The sequence below is a fragment of the Pseudophryne corroboree genome, chromosome 2, assembly GCF_028390025.1.
Source record: "Pseudophryne corroboree isolate aPseCor3 chromosome 2, aPseCor3.hap2, whole genome shotgun sequence".
Taxonomy (NCBI): Eukaryota; Metazoa; Chordata; class Amphibia; order Anura; family Myobatrachidae; genus Pseudophryne; species Pseudophryne corroboree.
In genome coordinates, this window is record NC_086445.1 from 879,454,463 (window position 1) to 879,473,974 (window position 19,512).

At 47.4% G+C, this 19,512-nt stretch overlaps 1 protein-coding gene across 6 annotated transcripts in view; it reads left to right on the forward strand.

Annotated features, from left to right (window-relative positions):
• The window catches only part of ABR (ABR activator of RhoGEF and GTPase), a 725,529-nt gene that overhangs the window by 416,590 nt on the left and 289,427 nt on the right, over window positions 1-19,512 (forward strand). The window contains exon 1 of one of the 6 annotated variants that reach the window (XM_063955973.1): window positions 17,052-17,648. The exons of the other annotated variants lie outside the window; for them this stretch is intronic. Within the exon in view, the coding sequence (XP_063812043.1) occupies window positions 17,481-17,648 (168 nt within the window). The 5' untranslated portion in view covers window positions 17,052-17,480. Of the gene's footprint in view, window positions 1-17,051; window positions 17,649-19,512 lie in introns of those variants that run through there. 6 annotated transcript variants of the gene reach the window in all.

Below are 19,512 nucleotides of genomic sequence, written 5' to 3' on the forward strand. Positions count from 1 at the left end.
TTGCTCGTTGGATTTGTAACAAAATTCAACTTGTACATTCTGTGGCAGGCCTGCCACAGCCTAAATCTGTTAAGGCCCATTCCGCAAGGAAGGTGGGCTCATCTTGGGCGGCTGCCCGAGGGGTCTCGGCATTACTACTCTGCCGAGCAGCTACGTGGTCAGGGGAGAACACGTTTGTAAATTTTTACAAATTTGATACCCTGGCAAAGGAGGACCTGGAGTTCTCTCATTCGGTGCTGCAGAGTCATCCGCACTCTCCCGCCCGTTTGGGAGCTTTGGTATAATCCCCATGGTCCTTTCAGGAACCCCAGCATCCACTTAGGACGATAGAGAAAATAAGAATTTACTTACCGATAATTCTATTTCTCGGAGTCCGTAGTGGATGCTGGGCGCCCATCCCAAGTGCGGATTATCTGCAATACTTGTACATAGTTATTGTTAACTAATTCGGGTTATTGTTTAGGAAGCCATCTTTCAGAGGCTCCTCTGTTATCATACTGTTAACTGGGTTTAGATCACAAGTTGTACGGTGTGATTGGTGTGGCTGGTATGAGTCTTACCCGGGATTCAAAATCCTCCCTTATTGTGTACGCTCGTCCGGGCACAGTACCTAACTGGAGTCTGGAGGAGGGTCATAGGGGGAGGAGCCAGTACACACCACCTGACCTGTAAAAGCTTTACTTTTGTGCCCTGTCTCCTGCGGAGCCGCTATTCCCCATGGTCCTTTCAGGAACCCCAGCATCCACTACGGACTCCGAGAAATAGAATTATCGGTAAGTAAATTCTTATTTTTTATAGACCTCGCCCGGGAGTCCATCCGATCCCGGTGCCTTAGACGCCGGGAGAGACAGGATCGCGGCCTCCACCTCCTCCACCGTGATAGGCGCATCCAGAGCCCCAGAGTCCTCCCGGGACAAGCATGGCAAGGTCAGCTGAGCCAAAAAATCCCCCAGCTGATCATCAGAGTAATCGGCTCGGGATGCATAGAGCGAGGTATAGTAACTACGGAAAGTCTCCGCCACCTTTGATCCAGAGTAACACATTTGGCCAGCAGAGTCTTTCACACACTGAATTACTGTTCTAGGGGAGTCAGATCGGGCCAAAAAGGCCAAATAGCTACCATTCATCTCAGCCCGAAAATACTGCTCATGTCGCGCAAAAAGGAGTCTACGTCTGGATTTCTCAAATAAACAATCCGACCACTCATTCTGCGCGTTCTTCCACAACAATTCATCAGACCGCAAATGGGTATTAAGATATTGAGATTCCAACTGCTGACACAAATATTCCAACCGCATCTCCTCCCTTTTACTGAACGCTTTAACTTCAGAGATCCGCTTTATAAAGGAGCCCCGCAGAAACGCCTTAAAAGCATCATGCTTCATTGTCAGAACATTGTATAATGAATTATCTTCCTGGAACCCTTCCCAGGCGGCCACCAGATCCTCACCCTTCCCCAGCAGAGTCAACCAAAAGGGATTAAGCTTCCACATTTTTGCTCCCTGCTCCCAACCTATATTAACTGTGACCAAAACAGGAGAATGATCCGATATGCCCCTAGGGAGATAATCCACCGCCAGTACGTCCGGGGACAAACCATGGGAGACCAACACCAAATCAATACGAGAAAAAGCGTGATGGGTAGCGGATTGACAGGAGAACTGAGTGGCCGCGGGATTTCGACATCTCCATATATCCACCAGCCCCATCTCCCCCACCAGTCTTGCGAATGAGGTAGGGGACGCCATGGGAGGGGAAGATGCAACCGACTCCCTCCACCTGTCCATACCACCATCCATGACATTGTTAAAATCTCCCAGACATATCACAGGGGTGGCAGGGGACCGGGCCAGAAAACGGGCAGCGTGCCGGAGGACCTCATTGTTATATGGCGGGGGGACATATACTGCTAATATATTAAACAGTCGGCTGTTAATATGGGCTCGTAGGAAGACGTACCTGCCATATTGGTCAGTTTCACATTCATCCATATGAAATTGTACGGACTTTTTAATCATTACAGAAACGCCTCTTGCATTGCTAGAGAAGGTGGAATGATACACGTGACTGACCCATGGTTTTCTAAGCGCCAACACTCTACCTCCATGCAAATGTGTTTCAGAAAGACAAATTATGTCTGCCTGATATTTTTTAACCTGAGTCAGGACTAACGATCTTTTGATTTTTTCATTCAATCCCCGAACGTTCCAGCTGAGCAGACGGAGCCCTTCAGAAACAGTAGACATAGAAATCATACCGGAGAGGGATAACAGGATAGGTTAAAGAGACATATAGCAGAGCCTGGCATCGCAGCATATCAACGCTGAGCCAACAGTACATAGGGACAGGAATAACCAGTCCCCCTACGTTCCTGGAGGCACATGAGCACAAAGCAACATAATGCAGAGAATACACGTCTTTGCAAAATACGCACAGAGCTAAAAAGTGATGGCTTGGAAAAAAATAAACTAACCCCCCCCGCACCCACCCTGTATCACCTAATAACACAGTGTAGCAGAACACACACATAGTCAAAAATTGATGGCATGAAAAAAAACAAACTAACCCCCCCCACACCCACCCTGTATCACCTTGCGAACATAAGGTATACCTGGATCCCATAACTCCCACCAAAGTAACTAATCTAAGGGATAGGGGCCTAACTAAGATCCCAAAGAAATGCCCCTACACTATCTTCGGCATAAACTCTCCTCAGACTACCAGTAGAAGTATTACCCTAACCCTGGAAAAATAAAAAAAGAAGGAAGAAAAAGAAAAGAAAAACATATCTAGCAGCGTACCCCAACATATAAAAACGAGATTGAGATTAATATCAACATTAGGCTGCTCAACATTGCCCCCCTAGTACTTTGCATATATATCCACAGCATGACTAGCGTATCGTGATTTGGAACAGTTAGTCTTAGCCAGCAATAAGAAAGTAACAGATCAACAAATGTATGATATTACATCAACGAGGAGGACGAGGCTGTCGTTCCAACCATGCAGCAGCATCTTGAGGAGTGGAGAAGAAATGAGTGGTGTTATCAGACACCACCCTCAGTTTGGCCGGGAACAGCATAGAGTATTGTATATTGCGGTCACGGAGTTGACGCTTAACCTGCAGAAACTGTGATCTACTCTTTTGCACCTCCAGGGCAAAGTCAGGGAAAACGGATATATTATGTCCATCTAGTTGGATAGGGCCCTGTGTCCGGGCCATGCGGAGTATAGCGTCACGGTCCTTAAAATGTAGGAAACGAGCAATAAATGTTCTAGCCGGAGCCCCGGGTGGTGGCGGTCTAGGCGGGAGCCTGTGCGCTCGTTCCACCGCGAATTGAGAGGTAAATGCTTCTTTGCCAAATAATTTAATAAGCCAATTTTCCAGAAAGGATTCCGGGGAGGTGCCCTCTGCCCTCTCAGGGAGCCCAACAAACCGAACGTTGTTGCGCCGTAGTCTCCCCTCGATATCGGACATTTTACTCTGCATAGATATCACCTGGGTAGATAGGTCGGCCACTTTCAGTTGTAAGGGTGATGTAGTGTCTTCCAGATCAGATATCCGATGCTCAGTTTCACTCACTCTTTCCCGGATTTTTTGTAGATCCTGTCTTAAGAGAGAGACGTCCGCCTGGACTTGCCCAATCCTGTCTGTGACCCTTTGCTCAGACGCAAAAATGGCCTGTAGTATTTGCTGGGTAGACTGAACCTGCTCAGTGGGGTCAGGGGCAGCGACCTCAGCCGCAGGCGGGGATGGGTCAGTGTCACCCTGCTTTGCCGAATGAGTTGCCTGTTGCGACCTAGCGAATTTCTCCAGTTTTGCAGCGGCGGCGGCGGCGCTCGCCGCGCTCTGACCTCCTTTCACCATTGCAGCACTGGACGCGAAGTCAGGACTCCAAGGATATTACAGCAAAAAAGTCTCTGAGCAGTATCAGGTCAGCACAGGTGCTGGAGCCGCTCGGATCGGGCAGATATGATAAATAATAATGTAGCAAAGTAGAGCAGGCCTATGAGCACACCGCAAAATAGGTTGTATGCAGAGAATAGGAGACTAGCTGATTCAGCCCAAGAGCAAAATTATGTGGTTATTGCAGGTTTGCAGGGAGCATATAAGGACTGTGCTGTTTCCTTCCTTATTATTGCTCTCTATTCCCCTTCTTCTTCTGTATAATCAGGAACTCCTCAGTGGATGTAGGGGGAGCAATAATTTTGTATTTTATATATATTTTCTTTTTCCCTTCCTCCCCCCTCCGTTTTATTGAGGCACCACACTTTTGGATATTTATTAAGCCCAGGAGGGAGATATAGAGGAAGCTCCAGCCACAGCTCACTTTACTGTATTCCACCACCAGATGGCGCTGAGAGACCAGTTTTACATGTGCAGACTAGAGAAAAGAAAAGAGGATGGCGGCTTCGCGGGCTTTCCTCCCTGCACTCACCCGCCCGCCGGGTCCTCTGGTAGTCACCGCTACTCCCGGCCGTCAGTCAGGAACTCCTCAGTCTCCGATCCCCAGCTGGGGGATCACTGCAGGGCCGCCGTCAGGAGCGCTGTCGCGTGTCCCACGCGTCTTCTCTCCAGCTCCGGCACGCAGAGAGGCAGGGAGCCGGGCCAGCACACTGGAGGGGTCTGACACAAGGAGCCGCTTCACGCTCCCGGCCAGCGCGGATGACAGCAGGGGCAGCACACCTTCCTATGCCCGCAGGTAGGTCCCAGGAGTCACGGGTTAGGGGAAAAAGGATGTTTTAGCAGGATTATTATGGAGAGCTAGAGTTGCACACGGCTACTCCATTCCGATCCAAGCCACGCCCCCCATACCACAGAGTATTTACTATAAAAATAACTGGAATAATACTGAGAAGATATTTATAACTTATAAATATAATTTTTGTATCATTCTAAACCTTTTTATATTCAAATCTCACCAAATTTGCAGGACCTCGTTGGAAATACAAGGACTGTCAGGAAGAGGCAGGTGAGGCAGCTCTGATTCTAGCCAGTGCCTCCCCAGCCACTGACCTCACAACACCTCACTGGTACACTGCAGTGTCGTGATGTGAATGGCTGGGGAGGCACACACGGGGATGGGTCTGAGTGCTGGGAGCCAGTCTCACCTCATACCCTCATGTTCCTGCACTTCACCCATGCAAACACAGATCATTAGCCACAATGTACAGTAGAACACATTATATGTGATATTGTTTAGCTACGGATAGAATAAAGTTTCATAAGTTTCATAAATAAATTCTTAAAAACATAGAAAACAGATTTCTGCCATATTAAAAAAAAAAATCATCCAAAACTGGAGTTCATAAAGATTGTGGGTAATAAGCTATGTTAGAGATGTCTCACAATAAGTAATCGGCTGACCCTACTGTACAACACTGCTGCGTCTGTAGGCAATAGGATCACGACACAGGTGTCGATGATGGGTTCAGTATGTTTGCCTGGCGGACGGGATGCCCGCAGTCACAATACAGACGCTGGCATCCCAATGTTTGAAATCCTGACAGGGGAGAGGGGGAAGTATGCTATCCCCCTCTCCCCTACCCACTGACTCTCCCTTCCTACAGCCAAACCCGAACCTCCCCCCCTTAATGCCTAACCTCCACCCGGTGGTCCTTAAACCTAAAACCACCTTCCACGCAGCCTAACCCTAACCTACCCACCCCTCCCCTGGGTGGAGCCTAAATCTAACTCCCCCCTCTCCCCCAAACCAGCCCGCTATACTTGCGGCCAGGATGCCAGCGTCTGTCTCCTGATCCTGTCTGGATTTCGGCGTCTGCATTCTGGCGGGCACCTGTATTCTGACTCCTGACAGCCGGCATCTTAACTGCATCTCCCGATGATGATAAATAGAGGAGCCTGGAGTGAAGGAAAGCTGATCTCTCATCTGTATGAACGGGACCTCTTATTATGCTCCTCCCGGTATCCATGCAATAATAGTGCGGTGGGTACACAGCCCCTTAGCAAAGGGGGATACGATCGTTAGGTTGACACAGATTAGGTCGACCACTGAAGGTTGACATGCATAAGGTCGACATGGCCAATAGGTTGACATGGTCATTAAGTCGACATGTACTAGATTAAAAGGTCGACATGAGTTTTTCACTTTTCTCTGACGTCCTAAGTGGATGCTGGGGACTCCGTCAGGACCATGGGGGATTAGCGGCTCCGCAGGAGACAGGGCACAAAAGTAAAAGCTTTAGGATCAGGTGGTGTGCACTGGCTCCTCCCCCTATGACCCTCCTCCAAGCCTCAGTTAGATTTTTGTGCCCGGACGAGAAGGGTGCAATCTAGGTGGCTCTCCTAAAGAGCTGCTTAGAGTAAAAGTTTTGTTAGGTTTTTTATTTTCAGTGAGTCCTGCTGGCAACAGGCTCACTGCTACGAGGGACTTAGGGGAGAAGAAGTGAACTCTCCTGCGTGCAGGATGGATTGGCTTCTTAGGCTACTGGACACCATTAGCTCCAGAGGGATCGAACACAGGCCCAGCCATGGAGTCCGGTCCCAGAGCCGCGCCGCCGACCCCCTTGCAGATGCCGAAGAGTGAAGAGGTCCAGAAACCGGCGGCAGAAGACTTTTCAGTCTTCATGAGGTAGCGCACAGCACTGCAGCTGTGCGCCATTGTTGTCAGCACACTTCACACCAGCGGTCACTGAGGGTGCAGGGCGCTGGGGGGGGCGCCCTGGGCAGCAATGAAATACCTATACTGGCTAAAAGATACATCACATATAGCCCCTGGGGCTATATGGATGTATTTAACCCCTGCCAGGTCTCAGAAAAACGGGAGAAGAAGCCCGCCGAAAAGGGGGCGGAGCCTATTCTCCTCAGCACACAGCGCCATTTTCCCTCACAGAAATGCTGGTGGGAAGGCTCCCAGGCTCTCCCCTGCACTGCACTACAGAAACAGGGTTAAAACAGAGAGGGGGGGCACTTATTTGGCGATATGATTATATATATTAAGATGCTATAAGGGAAAAACACTTATATAAAGGTTGTCCCTGTATAATTATAGCGTTTTGGTGTGTGCTGGCAAACTCTCCCTCTGTCTCCCCAAAGGGCTAGTGGGGTCCTGTCCTCTATCAGAGCATTCCCTGTGTGTGTGCTGTGTGTCGGTACGTGTGTGTCGACATGTAGGAGGACGATGTTGGTGAGGAGGCGGAGCAATTGCCTGTAATGGTGATGTCACTCTCTAGGGAGTCGACACCGGAATGGATGGCTTATTTAGGGAATTACGTGATAATGTCAACACGCTGCAAGGTCGGTTGACGACATGAGACGGCCGGCAAACCAATTAGTACCTGTCCAGGCGTCTCAAACACCGTCAGGGGCTTTAAAACGCCCATTTACCTCAGTCGGTCGACACAGACACGGACACTGACTCCAGTGTCGACGGTGAAGAAACAAACGTATTTTCCATTTGGGCCACAGGTTACATGTTAAGGGCAATGAAGGAGGTGTTACATATTTCTGATACTACAAGTACCACAAAAGAGGGTATTATGTGGGGTGTGAAAAAACTACCTGTAGTTTTTCCTGAATCAGATAAATTAAATGAAGTGTGTGATGATGCGTGGGTTTTCCCCGATAGAAAATTATTGGCGTTATACCCTTTCCCGCCAGAAGTTAGGGCGCGTTGGGAAACACCCCTTAGGGTGGATAAGGCGCTCACACGCTTATCAAAACAAGTGGCGTTACCGTCTCCAGATACGGCCGCCCTCAAGGAGCCAGCTGATAGGAGGCTGGAAAATATCCTAAAAAGTATATACACACATACTGGTGTTATACTGCGACCAGCGATCGCCTCAGCCTGGATGTGCAGCGCTGGGGTGGCTTGGTCGGATTCCCTGACTGAAAACTATAGAGCATTTAAAGGATGCATTTCTATATATGCGAGATGCACAGAGGGATATTTGCACTCTGGCATCAAGAGTAAGTGCGATGTCCATATCTGCCAGAAGATGTTTATGGACACGACAGTGGTCAGGTGATGCAGATTCCAAACGGCACATGGAAGTATTGCCGTATAAAGGGGAGGAGTTATTTGGGGTCGGTCCATCGGACCTGGTGGCCACGGCAACAGCTGGAAAATCCACCTTTTTTACCCCAAGTCACATCTCAGCAGAAAAAGACACCGTCTTTTCAGCCTCAGTCCTTTCGTCCCCATAAGGGCAAGCAGGCAAAAGGCCAGTCATATCTGCCCAGGGATAGAGGAAAGGGAAGAAGACTGCAGCAGGCAGCCCATTCCCAGGAACAGAAGCCCTCCACCGCTTTTGCCAAGTCCTCAGCATGACGCTGGGGCCGTACAAGCGGACTCAGCTGCGGTGGGGGGTCGTCTCAAGAGTTTCAGCGCGCAGTGGGCTCACTCGCAAGTGGACCCCTGGATCCTACAAGTAGTATCCCAGGGGTACAGATTGGAAGTTCGAGACGTCTCCCCCTCGCAGGTTCCTGAAGTCTGCTTTACCAACGTCTCCCTCCGACAGGGAGGCAGTATTGGAAACAATTCACAAGCTGTATTCCCAGCAGGTGATAATCAAAGTACCCCTCCTACAACAAGGAAAGGGGTATTATTCCACACTATATTGTGGTACTGAAGCCAGACGGCTCGGTGAGACCTATTCTAAATCTGAAATATTTGAACACTTACATACAAAGGTTCAAATCAAGATGGAGTCACTCAGAGCAGTGATAGCGAACCAGGAAGAAGGGGACTATATGGTGTCCCTGGACATCAAGGATGCTTACCTCCATGTCCCAATTTGCCCTTCTCACCAAGGGTACCTCAGGTTCGTGGTACAAAACTGTCACTATCAGTTTCAGACGCTGCCGTTTGGATTGTCCACGGCACCCCGGGTCTTTACCAAGGTAATGGCCGAAATGATGATTCTTCTTCAAAGAAAAGGCGTCTTAATTATCCCTTACTTGGACGATCTCCTGATAAGGGCAAGGTCCAGAGAACAGTTGGAGGTCGGAGTAGCACTATCTCAAGTAGTTCTACGACAGCACGGGTGGATTCTAAATATTCCAAAATCGCAGCTGTCTCCGACGACACGTCTGCTGTTCCTAGGGATGATTCTGGACACAGTCCAGAAAAAGGTGTTTCTCCCGGAGGAGAAAGCCAGGGAGTTATCCGAGCTAGTCAGGAACCTCCTAAAACCAGGAAAAGTGTCAGTGCATCATTGCACAAGGGTCCTGGGAAAAATGGTGGCTTCTTACGAAGCGATTCCATTCGGCAGATTTCACGCAAGAACTTTTCAGTGGGATCTGCTGGAAAAATGGTCCGGATCGCATCTTCAGATGCATCAGCGGATAACCCTGTCTCCAAGGACAAGGGTGTCTCTTCTGTGGTGGCTGCAGAGTGCTCATCTACTAAAGGGCCACAGATTCGGCATTCAGGACTGGGTCCTGGTGACCACGGATGCCAGCCTGAACGGCTGGGGAGCAGTCACACAAGGAAAAAATTTCCAGGGAGTGTGATCAAGTCTGGAGACTTCTCTCCACATAAATATTCTGGAGCTAAGAGCAATTTACAATGCTCTAAGCTTAGCAAGACCTCTGCTTCAAGGTCAGCCGGTATTGATCCAGTGGGACAACATCACGGCAGTCGCCCACGTAAACAGACTGGGCGGCACAAGAAGCAGGAGGGCAATGGCAGAAACTGCAAGGATTCTTCGCTGGGCGGAAAATCATGTGTTAGCACTGTCAGCAGTGTTCATTCCGGGAGTGGACAACTGGGAAGCAGACTTCCTCAGCACGACTTCCACCCGGGAGAGTGGGGACTTCATCGGGAAGTCTTCCACATGATTGTGAACCGTTGGGAAAGACCAAAGGTGGACATGATGGCGTCCCGCCTGAACAAAAAACTGGACAGGTATTGCGCCAGGTCAAGAGACCCTCAGGCAATAGCTGTGGACGTTCTGGTAACACCGTGGGTGTACCAGTCGGTGTATGTGTTCCCTCCTCTGCTTCTCATACCTAAGGTACTGAGAATTATAAGACGTAGAGGAGTAAGAACTATACTCGTGGCTCCGGATTGGCCAAGAAGGACTTGGTACCCGGAACTTCAAGAGATGCTCACAGAGGACTCATGGCCTCTGCCGCTAAGAAGGGACTTGCTTCAGCAAGTACCATGTCTGTTCCAAGACTTACCGCGGCTGCGTTTGATGGCATGGCGGTTGAACGCCGGATCCTAAGGGAAAAAGGCATTCCGGAAGAGGTCATTCCTACCCTGGTCAAAGCCAGGAAGGAGGTGACCGCACAACATTATCACCACATGTGGCAAAAATATGTTGCGTGGTGTGAGGCCAGGAAGGCCCCACGAAGAAATTTCAACTCGGTCGATTCCTGCATTTCCTGCAAACAGGAGTGTCTATGGGCCTCAAATTGGGGTCCATTAAGGTTCAAATTTTGGCCCTGTCGATTTTCTTCCAGAAAGAATTGGCTTCAGTTCCTGAAGTCCAGAAGTTTGTCAAGGGAGTACTGCATATACAACCCCCTTTTGTGCCTCCAGTGGCACTGTGGGATCTCAACGTAGTTCTGGGATTCCTCAAATCACATTGGTTTAAACCGCTCAAATCTGTGGATTTGAAATATTTCACATGGAAAGTGACCATGATGTTGGCCCTGGCCTCGGCCAGGCGAGTGTCAGAATTGGCGGCTTTGTCTCACAAAAGCCCATATCTGATTGTCCATTCGGACAGGACAGAGCTGCGGACTCGTCCCCAGTTTCTCCCTAAGGTGGTGTCAGCGTTTCACCTGAACCAGCTTATTGTGATACCTGCGGCTACTAGGGACTTGGAGGACTCCAAGTTGCTAGATGTTGTCAGGGCCCTGAAAATATAGGTTTCCAGGACGGCTGGAGTCAGGAAAACTGACTTGCTGTTATCCTGTATGCACCCAACAAACTGGGTGCTCTTGCTTCTAAGCAGACGATTGCTAGTTGGATGTGTAGTACAATTCAGCTTGCACATTCTGTGGCAGGCCTGCCACAGCCAAAATATGTAAATGCCCATTCCACAAGGAAGGTGGGCTCATCTTGGGCGGCTGCCTGAGGGGTCTCGGCTTTACAACTTTGCCGAGCTGCTACTTGGTCAGGGGCACACCCTGGCTGAGGAGGACCTGGAGTTCTCTCACTCGGTGCTGCAGAGTCATCCGCACTCTCCCGCCCGTTTGGGAGCTTTGGTATAATCCCCATGGTCCTGACGGAGTCCCCAGCATCCACTTAGGACGTCAGAGAAAATAAGAATTTACTTACCGATAATTCTATTTCTCGTAGTCCGTAGTGGATGCTGGTCGACCATCCCAAGTGCGGATTGTCTGCAATACTTGTACATAGTTATTGTTACAAAAATCGGGTTATTATTGTTGTGAGCCATCTTTTCAGAGGCTCCGCTGTTATCATGCTGTTAACTGGGTTCAGATCACAGGTTGTACAGTGTGATTGGTGTGGCTGGTATGAGTCTTACCCGGGATTCAAAATCCTTCCTTATTGTGTACGCTCGTCCGGGCACAGTATCCTAACTGAGGCTTGGAGGAGGGTCATAGGGGGAGGAGCCAGTGCACACCACCTGATCCTAAAGCTTTTACTTTTGTGCCCAGTCTCCTGCAGAGCCGCTAATCCCCCATGGTCCTGACGGAGTCCCCAGCATCCACTACGGACTACGAGAAATAGAATTATCGGTAAGTAAATTCTTATTCTTTTTTTCCATTTCATTTCTTGGATTTTTTCATACTCAACGATCCATGTGGACTACGATTGGAACGGTAACCTCGCGAGGCACTTTCGCCCCCTCGCGAGGAGTCACGGTGCACTAATTGGGGTTCCCCGTCACTTTTTACGAAGAAAACAACGCCAAAAAAAGTTTTTTTAAAAAGTCGACCTTTTGACCTGTGGACCTAGTACATGTTGACTTAATGACCATGTTGACCTGTTGTCCCTGTCGACCTAATGACTGTCGACCTTCCATGGTCGACCTAATGACTGTTGACCTAAGTTGTGTCTACCCAACGAGCCATACCAAGCAAAGGCTACCACAGTCAGTGCACGGTGACTTTGCCTCAGGCTGTCAGATGTTGAACTGTATAGAGGTTCATGAAGGCGGGACTTCTTCCCATCTTCCTCCGAATGTCCATGTACTAGTGGTGCAATGCAAGCACCGTTCCCTCTCAGTGGTCTCTGCAATCAGTACTCATTATCTCTGAGTGTTAGTTGTGAAAGTGTGGGCAATCGGTAGCATGGCATTGTCCGCAGGCTGCTGACAGGATTCTGCTGACACCAGCAGGGCTCTCGTCTCTTCCTCCTGGACTTACTGGACCTGGATTGGTCATCATAGATCAAGTCACGCCCCCACCCATCACCCCCTGTTCACAAAGTGAGGCATACCTCCCTTTGCGGTTTTCTTTGCAGTATCATTGGCTGCTGTATCTCCCTGCCGCCCAGCTTTAAGGCAGTGTGACTGTCAGAGATGAGGCAAAGCTGTTTCTGCCTCGTCTCTTGTCTATCCGTGCAGTTCAAGAGAGCAGCTGCAAATCTGCCAACTATAAAAATGATTATATTAATACATAGAAAATGTTTTAAGTTATAAAATATATTTTTTGCTATTATGCAAGTCAGAACTTTGTATGATGGGGATAAGACAGATGAGGCTTTGCCTCCCCTGACTGTACATCCTTGGTACACACAAACCTAGTCCCTCAGCAGCACTTTGTGCTATTGGTGCAGTTGGAAGTGGCCGCGCACATAGGCAGATAGCGGTTACAGTCTGATCACATTTACTTATGTCCTAATAATTATCCATTTTGTTCTGGTTGTATTTGGTATCGCTTGTATTTACCTAATTTTGGGTGCAACATTGCAGTTCCGAGTGCAGTTTACGTCCTGTTTGCAAACAAAATTATATTGTATTCTGCATCCATACCCAAAATGTAACCCTTTCTTTTAATTGAAAATCTCCTTTTCAAACCATTAATGGCTTTGTGTGCAATTTTCTCTTAATTCCTTGTTGTATTATCCAGGGACAGGCCCCTGATATCTTATTACTAGACAGAAATACTGACCTTTGGCATGCTGTGGATGTCTTGTGGCAGTTACTTATAAAACACCCTGCACGGTGTCACACTTTCTTCAAGTAGTCGGAAACTGTCCGCTCCTGACACTTCTGACAATAATTATTTTTGTTAATTTGTGTAATTGAAAACACAATCTTGTGGCTGCAGAAAAAAATCGTCTTGTCTTCACACTGTCTGTGGATTAGCTTAGTGCTTCCAAAATTACATGTGATTTGTTTGTTGTTTTTTTTAGTAGCACTTTTCTAAATAAAACATTTTACATGATATGAATTCTTAATATGATTTTTGCATAATTAACACATTTAGGGGGGAATTTAATTAGCCACAGTTATTTCCCCCCTAATTCATCCCCTGGTGCTATTCAATTAGTCCTGACTTTAGCCCATTTCTTTTTGGTCTGAGTAGACCCGGAAAGAAATCCCAGATGAATAGACCATTAACACTTAGAATCAGGGGTACATTTCTTGAACCTATGTTTTAATGCTCGATAACAGGGCGATTTATCGGGCGAGAAAAACGTCTCCAATTGAATAGTCCCGGGCATTAAAAACAGTGGCTACCACCTACCGGGTCTAGTTGAATACCCACCTTAGCCTGCGTTATTTTTCTTATTTGTGGAATTTTCTACGTTTTTTTTTTTGGGAGTGAACTCCCCAGGATCAACTTCATGGATGCTGCACACAGCTATATATATATATATATATATATATATATATATATTACACACACACACGGCACTGGCACTATACGCAGGCAGCATCATTGTCCGGCCCTGAAAGCGGCCATGATACACCTACATTTCCCGATCTCCCCCCTCCCCAATGCCGTGTTTCTGCCCCCAGACACCCATCACCTGTCAATCATCATGCGATCGCATGGTGAAAGGTCGCACACATGCACTATGGCCGGTGCGTGTGCACAGACCCTATGGACGCGGCCACTGAATGCGAACGCAGCGGCTGTGTCCATCTCTGAATAAGGCCCAATATATACAAGAGTCTTGAAAAGTTATGTCTCCAGCCAGATTACACTGCCGACACCTGCCTACTTCTTAGTGCCGCCCCAGCTTGCAAGGTTTTTGGCAGAGATCACTGATTTCTGTACAGTAGGACAATGTGCATGTTCTGTACAATGGGTCTTTGCACACAGGTGTGATGAACGTCTGAAAATGCAGATTTGGTTTCAAGTTTGTTGTGAAAAAATACAACAAACAGCATTTGTTTGAATGGTCCATTTTATAGACACAAGGGGCCGATTCAGTTGTTTTTGCACCCCCTGCTGGGCGTCTTTAGCAATGGGCGTCTATTGGAACTATTCAGTTGTTGCTCCAATCAGACGCCCAATGAAGGTTAAGGCATCTGTCAGCTCTTTGCCTGGCTAACCCAGTCTAAAAAGCCTAAATGGTAGTCCGAAGTCCAGGTTTGGGCGCCCAAACTACGGTCTTCAAAACAATTTTTTTTCTCGCTACTCTGGGGTGTGTGAGAAAAAAATGTGTATGCCATGGGCGTTTTTCAGAGCAACAATTGAATAGGGCAGTACGAATGGTGTAATGGTTAGCATTACTGCCTCACAGCACTGAGGTCATGGGTTCAATTCCCACCATGGCCCTAACTGTGTGGAGTTTGTATATTCTCCCCGTACTTGCGTGGGTTTCCTCCGGGTACTCCGGTTTCCTCCCACAATCCAAAAATATACTGGCAGGTTAATTGGCTCCCAACAAAATTAACCCTAGGGTGAATGTATGTGCGTGTACATGTGATAGGGAATATAGATTGTAAGCTCCACTGGGGCAGGGACTGATGTGAATGGCCAATTCTCTGTAAAGCGCTGCGAAATATGTGTGCGCTATATAAATAACTGGTAATAAATAGCTCTGATAGACACCCATTCCTTCAGACAGACGGGGCAGGTGCACCACAATTGAATTGGCCCAAGGGATTTCTAGGTATATTTTGGGGGTACTTGTGATAGATATTAAAACTACAGTGAGTACTTGCCATATACTTACCAACACATGCTAAATATCTGTTAAACACTGAAATACGCAATATGTGAAGCATTTGGCCAAATCAAGCTGCACAATGTTCCATGGCAAAGGGGGGTGAAAACCTTCAATAGCATGTCAATTCACTCGCATCTCGCCCTCAATTTGTGTATTTTTGTATGAAGCCCTATGGGGCTACCGTACGTGCAGTATAAGGTCCTAATTCAGATCTGTTCGCTTGCTAGCGTTTTTCGCTGCGCAGCGATCCGGTAACTACTGCGCATGCGCATGCACCTCAATGCGCAGGCGCGCCGTACGGTTACAAAGCGGATCGTTGTTGTGCACTGGTCCTAGCAAAGAAACCATTCGCACAGCTGTTCGCAAGGAGATTGACAGGAAGAGGGCGTTTGTGGGTGGCAACTGACCGTTTTCTGGGAGTGGTTGGAAAAACGCAGGCGTATCAAAGCGTTTGCAGGGCGGGTGTCTAACGTCAAATCCGGGCTTGAATATACTGAAATGATCGCAGCGGTTGAGTAAGGTCAGAGCTATTCAGAAACTGCACAAGCGGTTTTTGTACAGGGCAGCTGCGCATGCGTTTGCACACTTGCAAAGCTTAAATACACTCCCCTATACGCGGCGTCTATCTGTTCGCAGCGCTGCAAAAAATAGCTAGCTAGTGAACAGATCTGAATTAGGCCCTAAGTGTGCACATATGGCCTGAATTAGAAGTGCATGCAAATCATGTATGGCTGTGATTTCTCATGGATTTGCAAGTACAAAATTATGCAAATGCCACCTTGAGCATTCCTCTTGTGTACTCCCGAGCAATGGGCTAAGCAAACATTGCAACGCCCACTTTGCATGTCAGAGCAATGGTCAGATGCGCTGGTGGATCCGATCACTCCACCATCAACGCACCATTCGTTGCAACATCGAGTTCTCAAGCAAGCCCCTGCCTGGCGCACTGCCTCCCTTATAAGAGATTCCAGTCACATGTCAAAACACGCCCATAACAACTCCATCTTTTTGAGATCACTTTAGGTCACCTCCCAGTTTCCACTCTAAAAAGTCCATGGATCGTAGATGGCATAGCAAATGCATACACCATCGGACACAGTGATACGCGCATGCGCACAAAGGGCTTCCTACACTTTATGCACACGTCCAGCAGCAAATCTCTCAACTACGCAAACATTTGCATTGTGTGCACCACTGAATCAGTGGTTGAGCTGCTTTGAGGCTTATTCAGTCAACTGCATAATGACACTGGAATAGAAAGTATGTGATACTAAGGGGGGAATTCAATTGTGGGCGAATTGCTGTCGCCCTGGCGTCTAAATACCTCCAACAACAGCCCAATTCACATCCTTTGCCCAGCCCAATTCGCATTCTTTTCGCTCAAAAGAGCTCACTACCATATGGAGTAGCGAGCACTTTTGAGCAAGATTCTGCCACCATAAAATGCGACGGGTGTCCTATGTAATACATAATGACACAGGGATGCTGGAATAGACAATGGGGGAGATTTACTAAGCTTGGCAGAGTGATAAAGTACCAGCCAATCAGCTTCTAACTGCCATGTTCTAGGCTGTGTTTGAAAAATAGCAGCTAGGAGCTGATTGGTTGGTACTTTACCTCTCCCCGCTTTATCACTCTCCAAGGCTTAGTACATCTGCCCCAGTATGTGATACATAATAGGGACTCTGGAATAAACTGTATGTTATGCACAGTAGCTGTGGTACACTGGAATAAACAGTATGTGATACAGTGTCAGAACACTGGCATGGCCAGCATGTGCTGCTTCCTCTCGGCCTATCTGAAGGGGTGATTTGATAGATTATGGCAGATTGTGCTTGTCCTTCATGCAGGATAAATCTCAGAACCATCTTCAGTTTCCCTTCCTAATGGTGTATGGGACGTCAGGGGTTACTGTGGAGAAGGAGCAGCAGCCGCCCCTCCTCTGAAGGCCTGCCCAACAAGACAGCATTTCCTGTGTGTGCTGAGAAGCCAGTTCAAACACAGCAGGGAAAGTTCAATGGGGAAGACAGGCTGATCTCTCATGAAGGGCCTGCACTTTGTGCACTGGCAGGGTAGTAAAAGCAATGCTTGTGCTGTGTAGGGTTAACTAAAGGAGGCAAAGGAGGATTAAAAAAAGGAAGAGATTTTGAGGAAGTGTCAAATTCCCCGTCTCCCCCGCCTTTCATCTTGCGGAGAGTAGAAGTGAAATTTCATCAGCAGTGGGAGACTAGAAACACAGAGAAGAGATGATGGGTAAATAGTCCTCTTGGTTTTTAGTAGGGCCTTGGCAGTTTGGGGAAATATTTTGCCTGGTCCTCACAGGTTTAGGATTGTTGAGGAAGATGTACGTCCAGAAAGCATGACATGTACTTGCATGTCCTATTGGCTTGGTAAAATTGGCATCAGAACTTTATGGAGAGCAATCCAACAACTGCCTTACCAGGAATGGAGGAGGAAGAGGAGGCCATCAGCTTTCTTGACCGCATACTTGAAGATGAGGACATCTTTTATTTAGGAGACACGGAATGCCAGACCCCAACAAGTCCTGATGGGCATACTTCATTCCCGGAACCCATTAAGGTATGTTCTGGTCCAGCCACGTGCATGCCACACCTGGATCAATAAGCATCCACAGTTGGGCCTGTAAGATGCCATTTGTAACCATTAAGTGTTTAAGACCTAATGTTGATGTCCAGACTGATACTCTGTTGATCATTTTGTCATTTGCATCCTGTATGTACAGATTACCTTTTCAAAGAAATGTTCCTTTTTTTCTGTGTGCGAGTGATGGCAATTGTTGGCTTTTGTGAACAGTATCCCATGCTCAGAAGAGTGTACAGCAAGTATAGCAAGGACTAGTAATTCTGTACACCTGTCTCTAGAGTGAATGATTATTGACTGATTTACTCCTGTGAAAGGCTGTAATCATTTAGGTGGGGAATGCCAGTCATTACTTCAGTCTGTGCAATGTATAATTAAGACACCATTTTGCAGCAGAATCGCTGCTGGTGCACACTGAATATGTGGGTTTTATTTTTTTTATTTGGATGCCGATTACGTGTATTCATTACAGACTTGTGTTTTCATTCTCTAAAAGGTGATTGGAAGGAAGTTTACATAAGCAAATGCTGTTCTGCACCTGTTCCTTCATTTGGCAGTCTAATCATTTGTTTTGGTACTTGTCACTCTGAAGTGACACTTTGGACAGTGGAACAGGTATCCAGTTGCGCCACTTTCACAGTGTATTTCATCCATATCCATGTGATGAGGAAGGAAAGGGTTAGCACGCTGTGACAGTGCAGGCAAAGCAGAGTGTGATTAGATCACGTAATCGCTACAAGATGGGTGGAGCTCGTGCATGATGCCAAGATTAGTACATTAACAAGAACTGTATCAGTACTGTGGGGTACAGCAGCTACACCTGTGGAAAGTCTCTATCCAAGTTCAGTTTTCTAGCTCTTAGCCCCTTTCCCCTCAGTCTTCAGAATGCATACTTACAGTATGACCAGAGTCAGGTGAGATGTGGTTCTCCAGCTTTGCTTTGTCTGATAAAGCTGGCGATTGACCTAGAGGGGACAGCTCAGTATTTTCTATTGCTATTTATTATATATGCTGAACATGTACAGTATGTCTACCCTCAGAGACTGCCCATACAGTAGGTGCTTGTCTTCTTCCTTTTTTACTTCTTCAACAACCACATTGATGTCCGGTGCTTCCTTTATAATAGCCTGCAGGTCATCATGTGTGGGTAATGTGTGCAAATACACAAATAAGATGGGTGAGTGGTTGTGGTGTAAATGATGCAGTTAATAGGACAGAGCTAAAACAGTGACTTTGTTCAAAAACTAAATTGTGCAAGAACAAGAAGCCATATAAAGAAACTAGAAAAAAAACATGCAACAGGAAAATTCTACATTATTCTGTGAATATTTACATTAGTAAGATACACAGTTGTGTGCTGACAGGCCGATGCTATGTATACCTTCAGCTGTTACACTCGCCTTAAAAAAACAAATAAAAAAAACCCAAAACATTTGGCTTCTGGGTGCTTTGACAGCTCCTGTTAATGAGGTACAGTGTGTCCCAGGAAAACCTAGTGATGCCAATAATACTCGTTTTCCGCTGACTTAAAAATTCCAGATTTACCCGGCATTTTGGTCAGTGTAAACGTAACCTATATGGGACTAACTCACAGGTCCCCCGACCCTGCTCCCAATCAGGGTCAGAGAGCTGACACCCGGGAAATTGCCAGGTTAATAGACCCGTCAATTTCCCGGGTTGCAGTGGAAAAGGAGTATAAGATAAATTTTCAGGGAAAAAATGTACAAAAAGACACCAGGCATTAGTAAACGGGCTCACGATTAGGGGCCTAATTCAGGCCCGGGCGATGCAACGGCAGCGATTGCAGCCTGAAGCCCTTTGTGTTGTGCGCACGCGCAGCGGT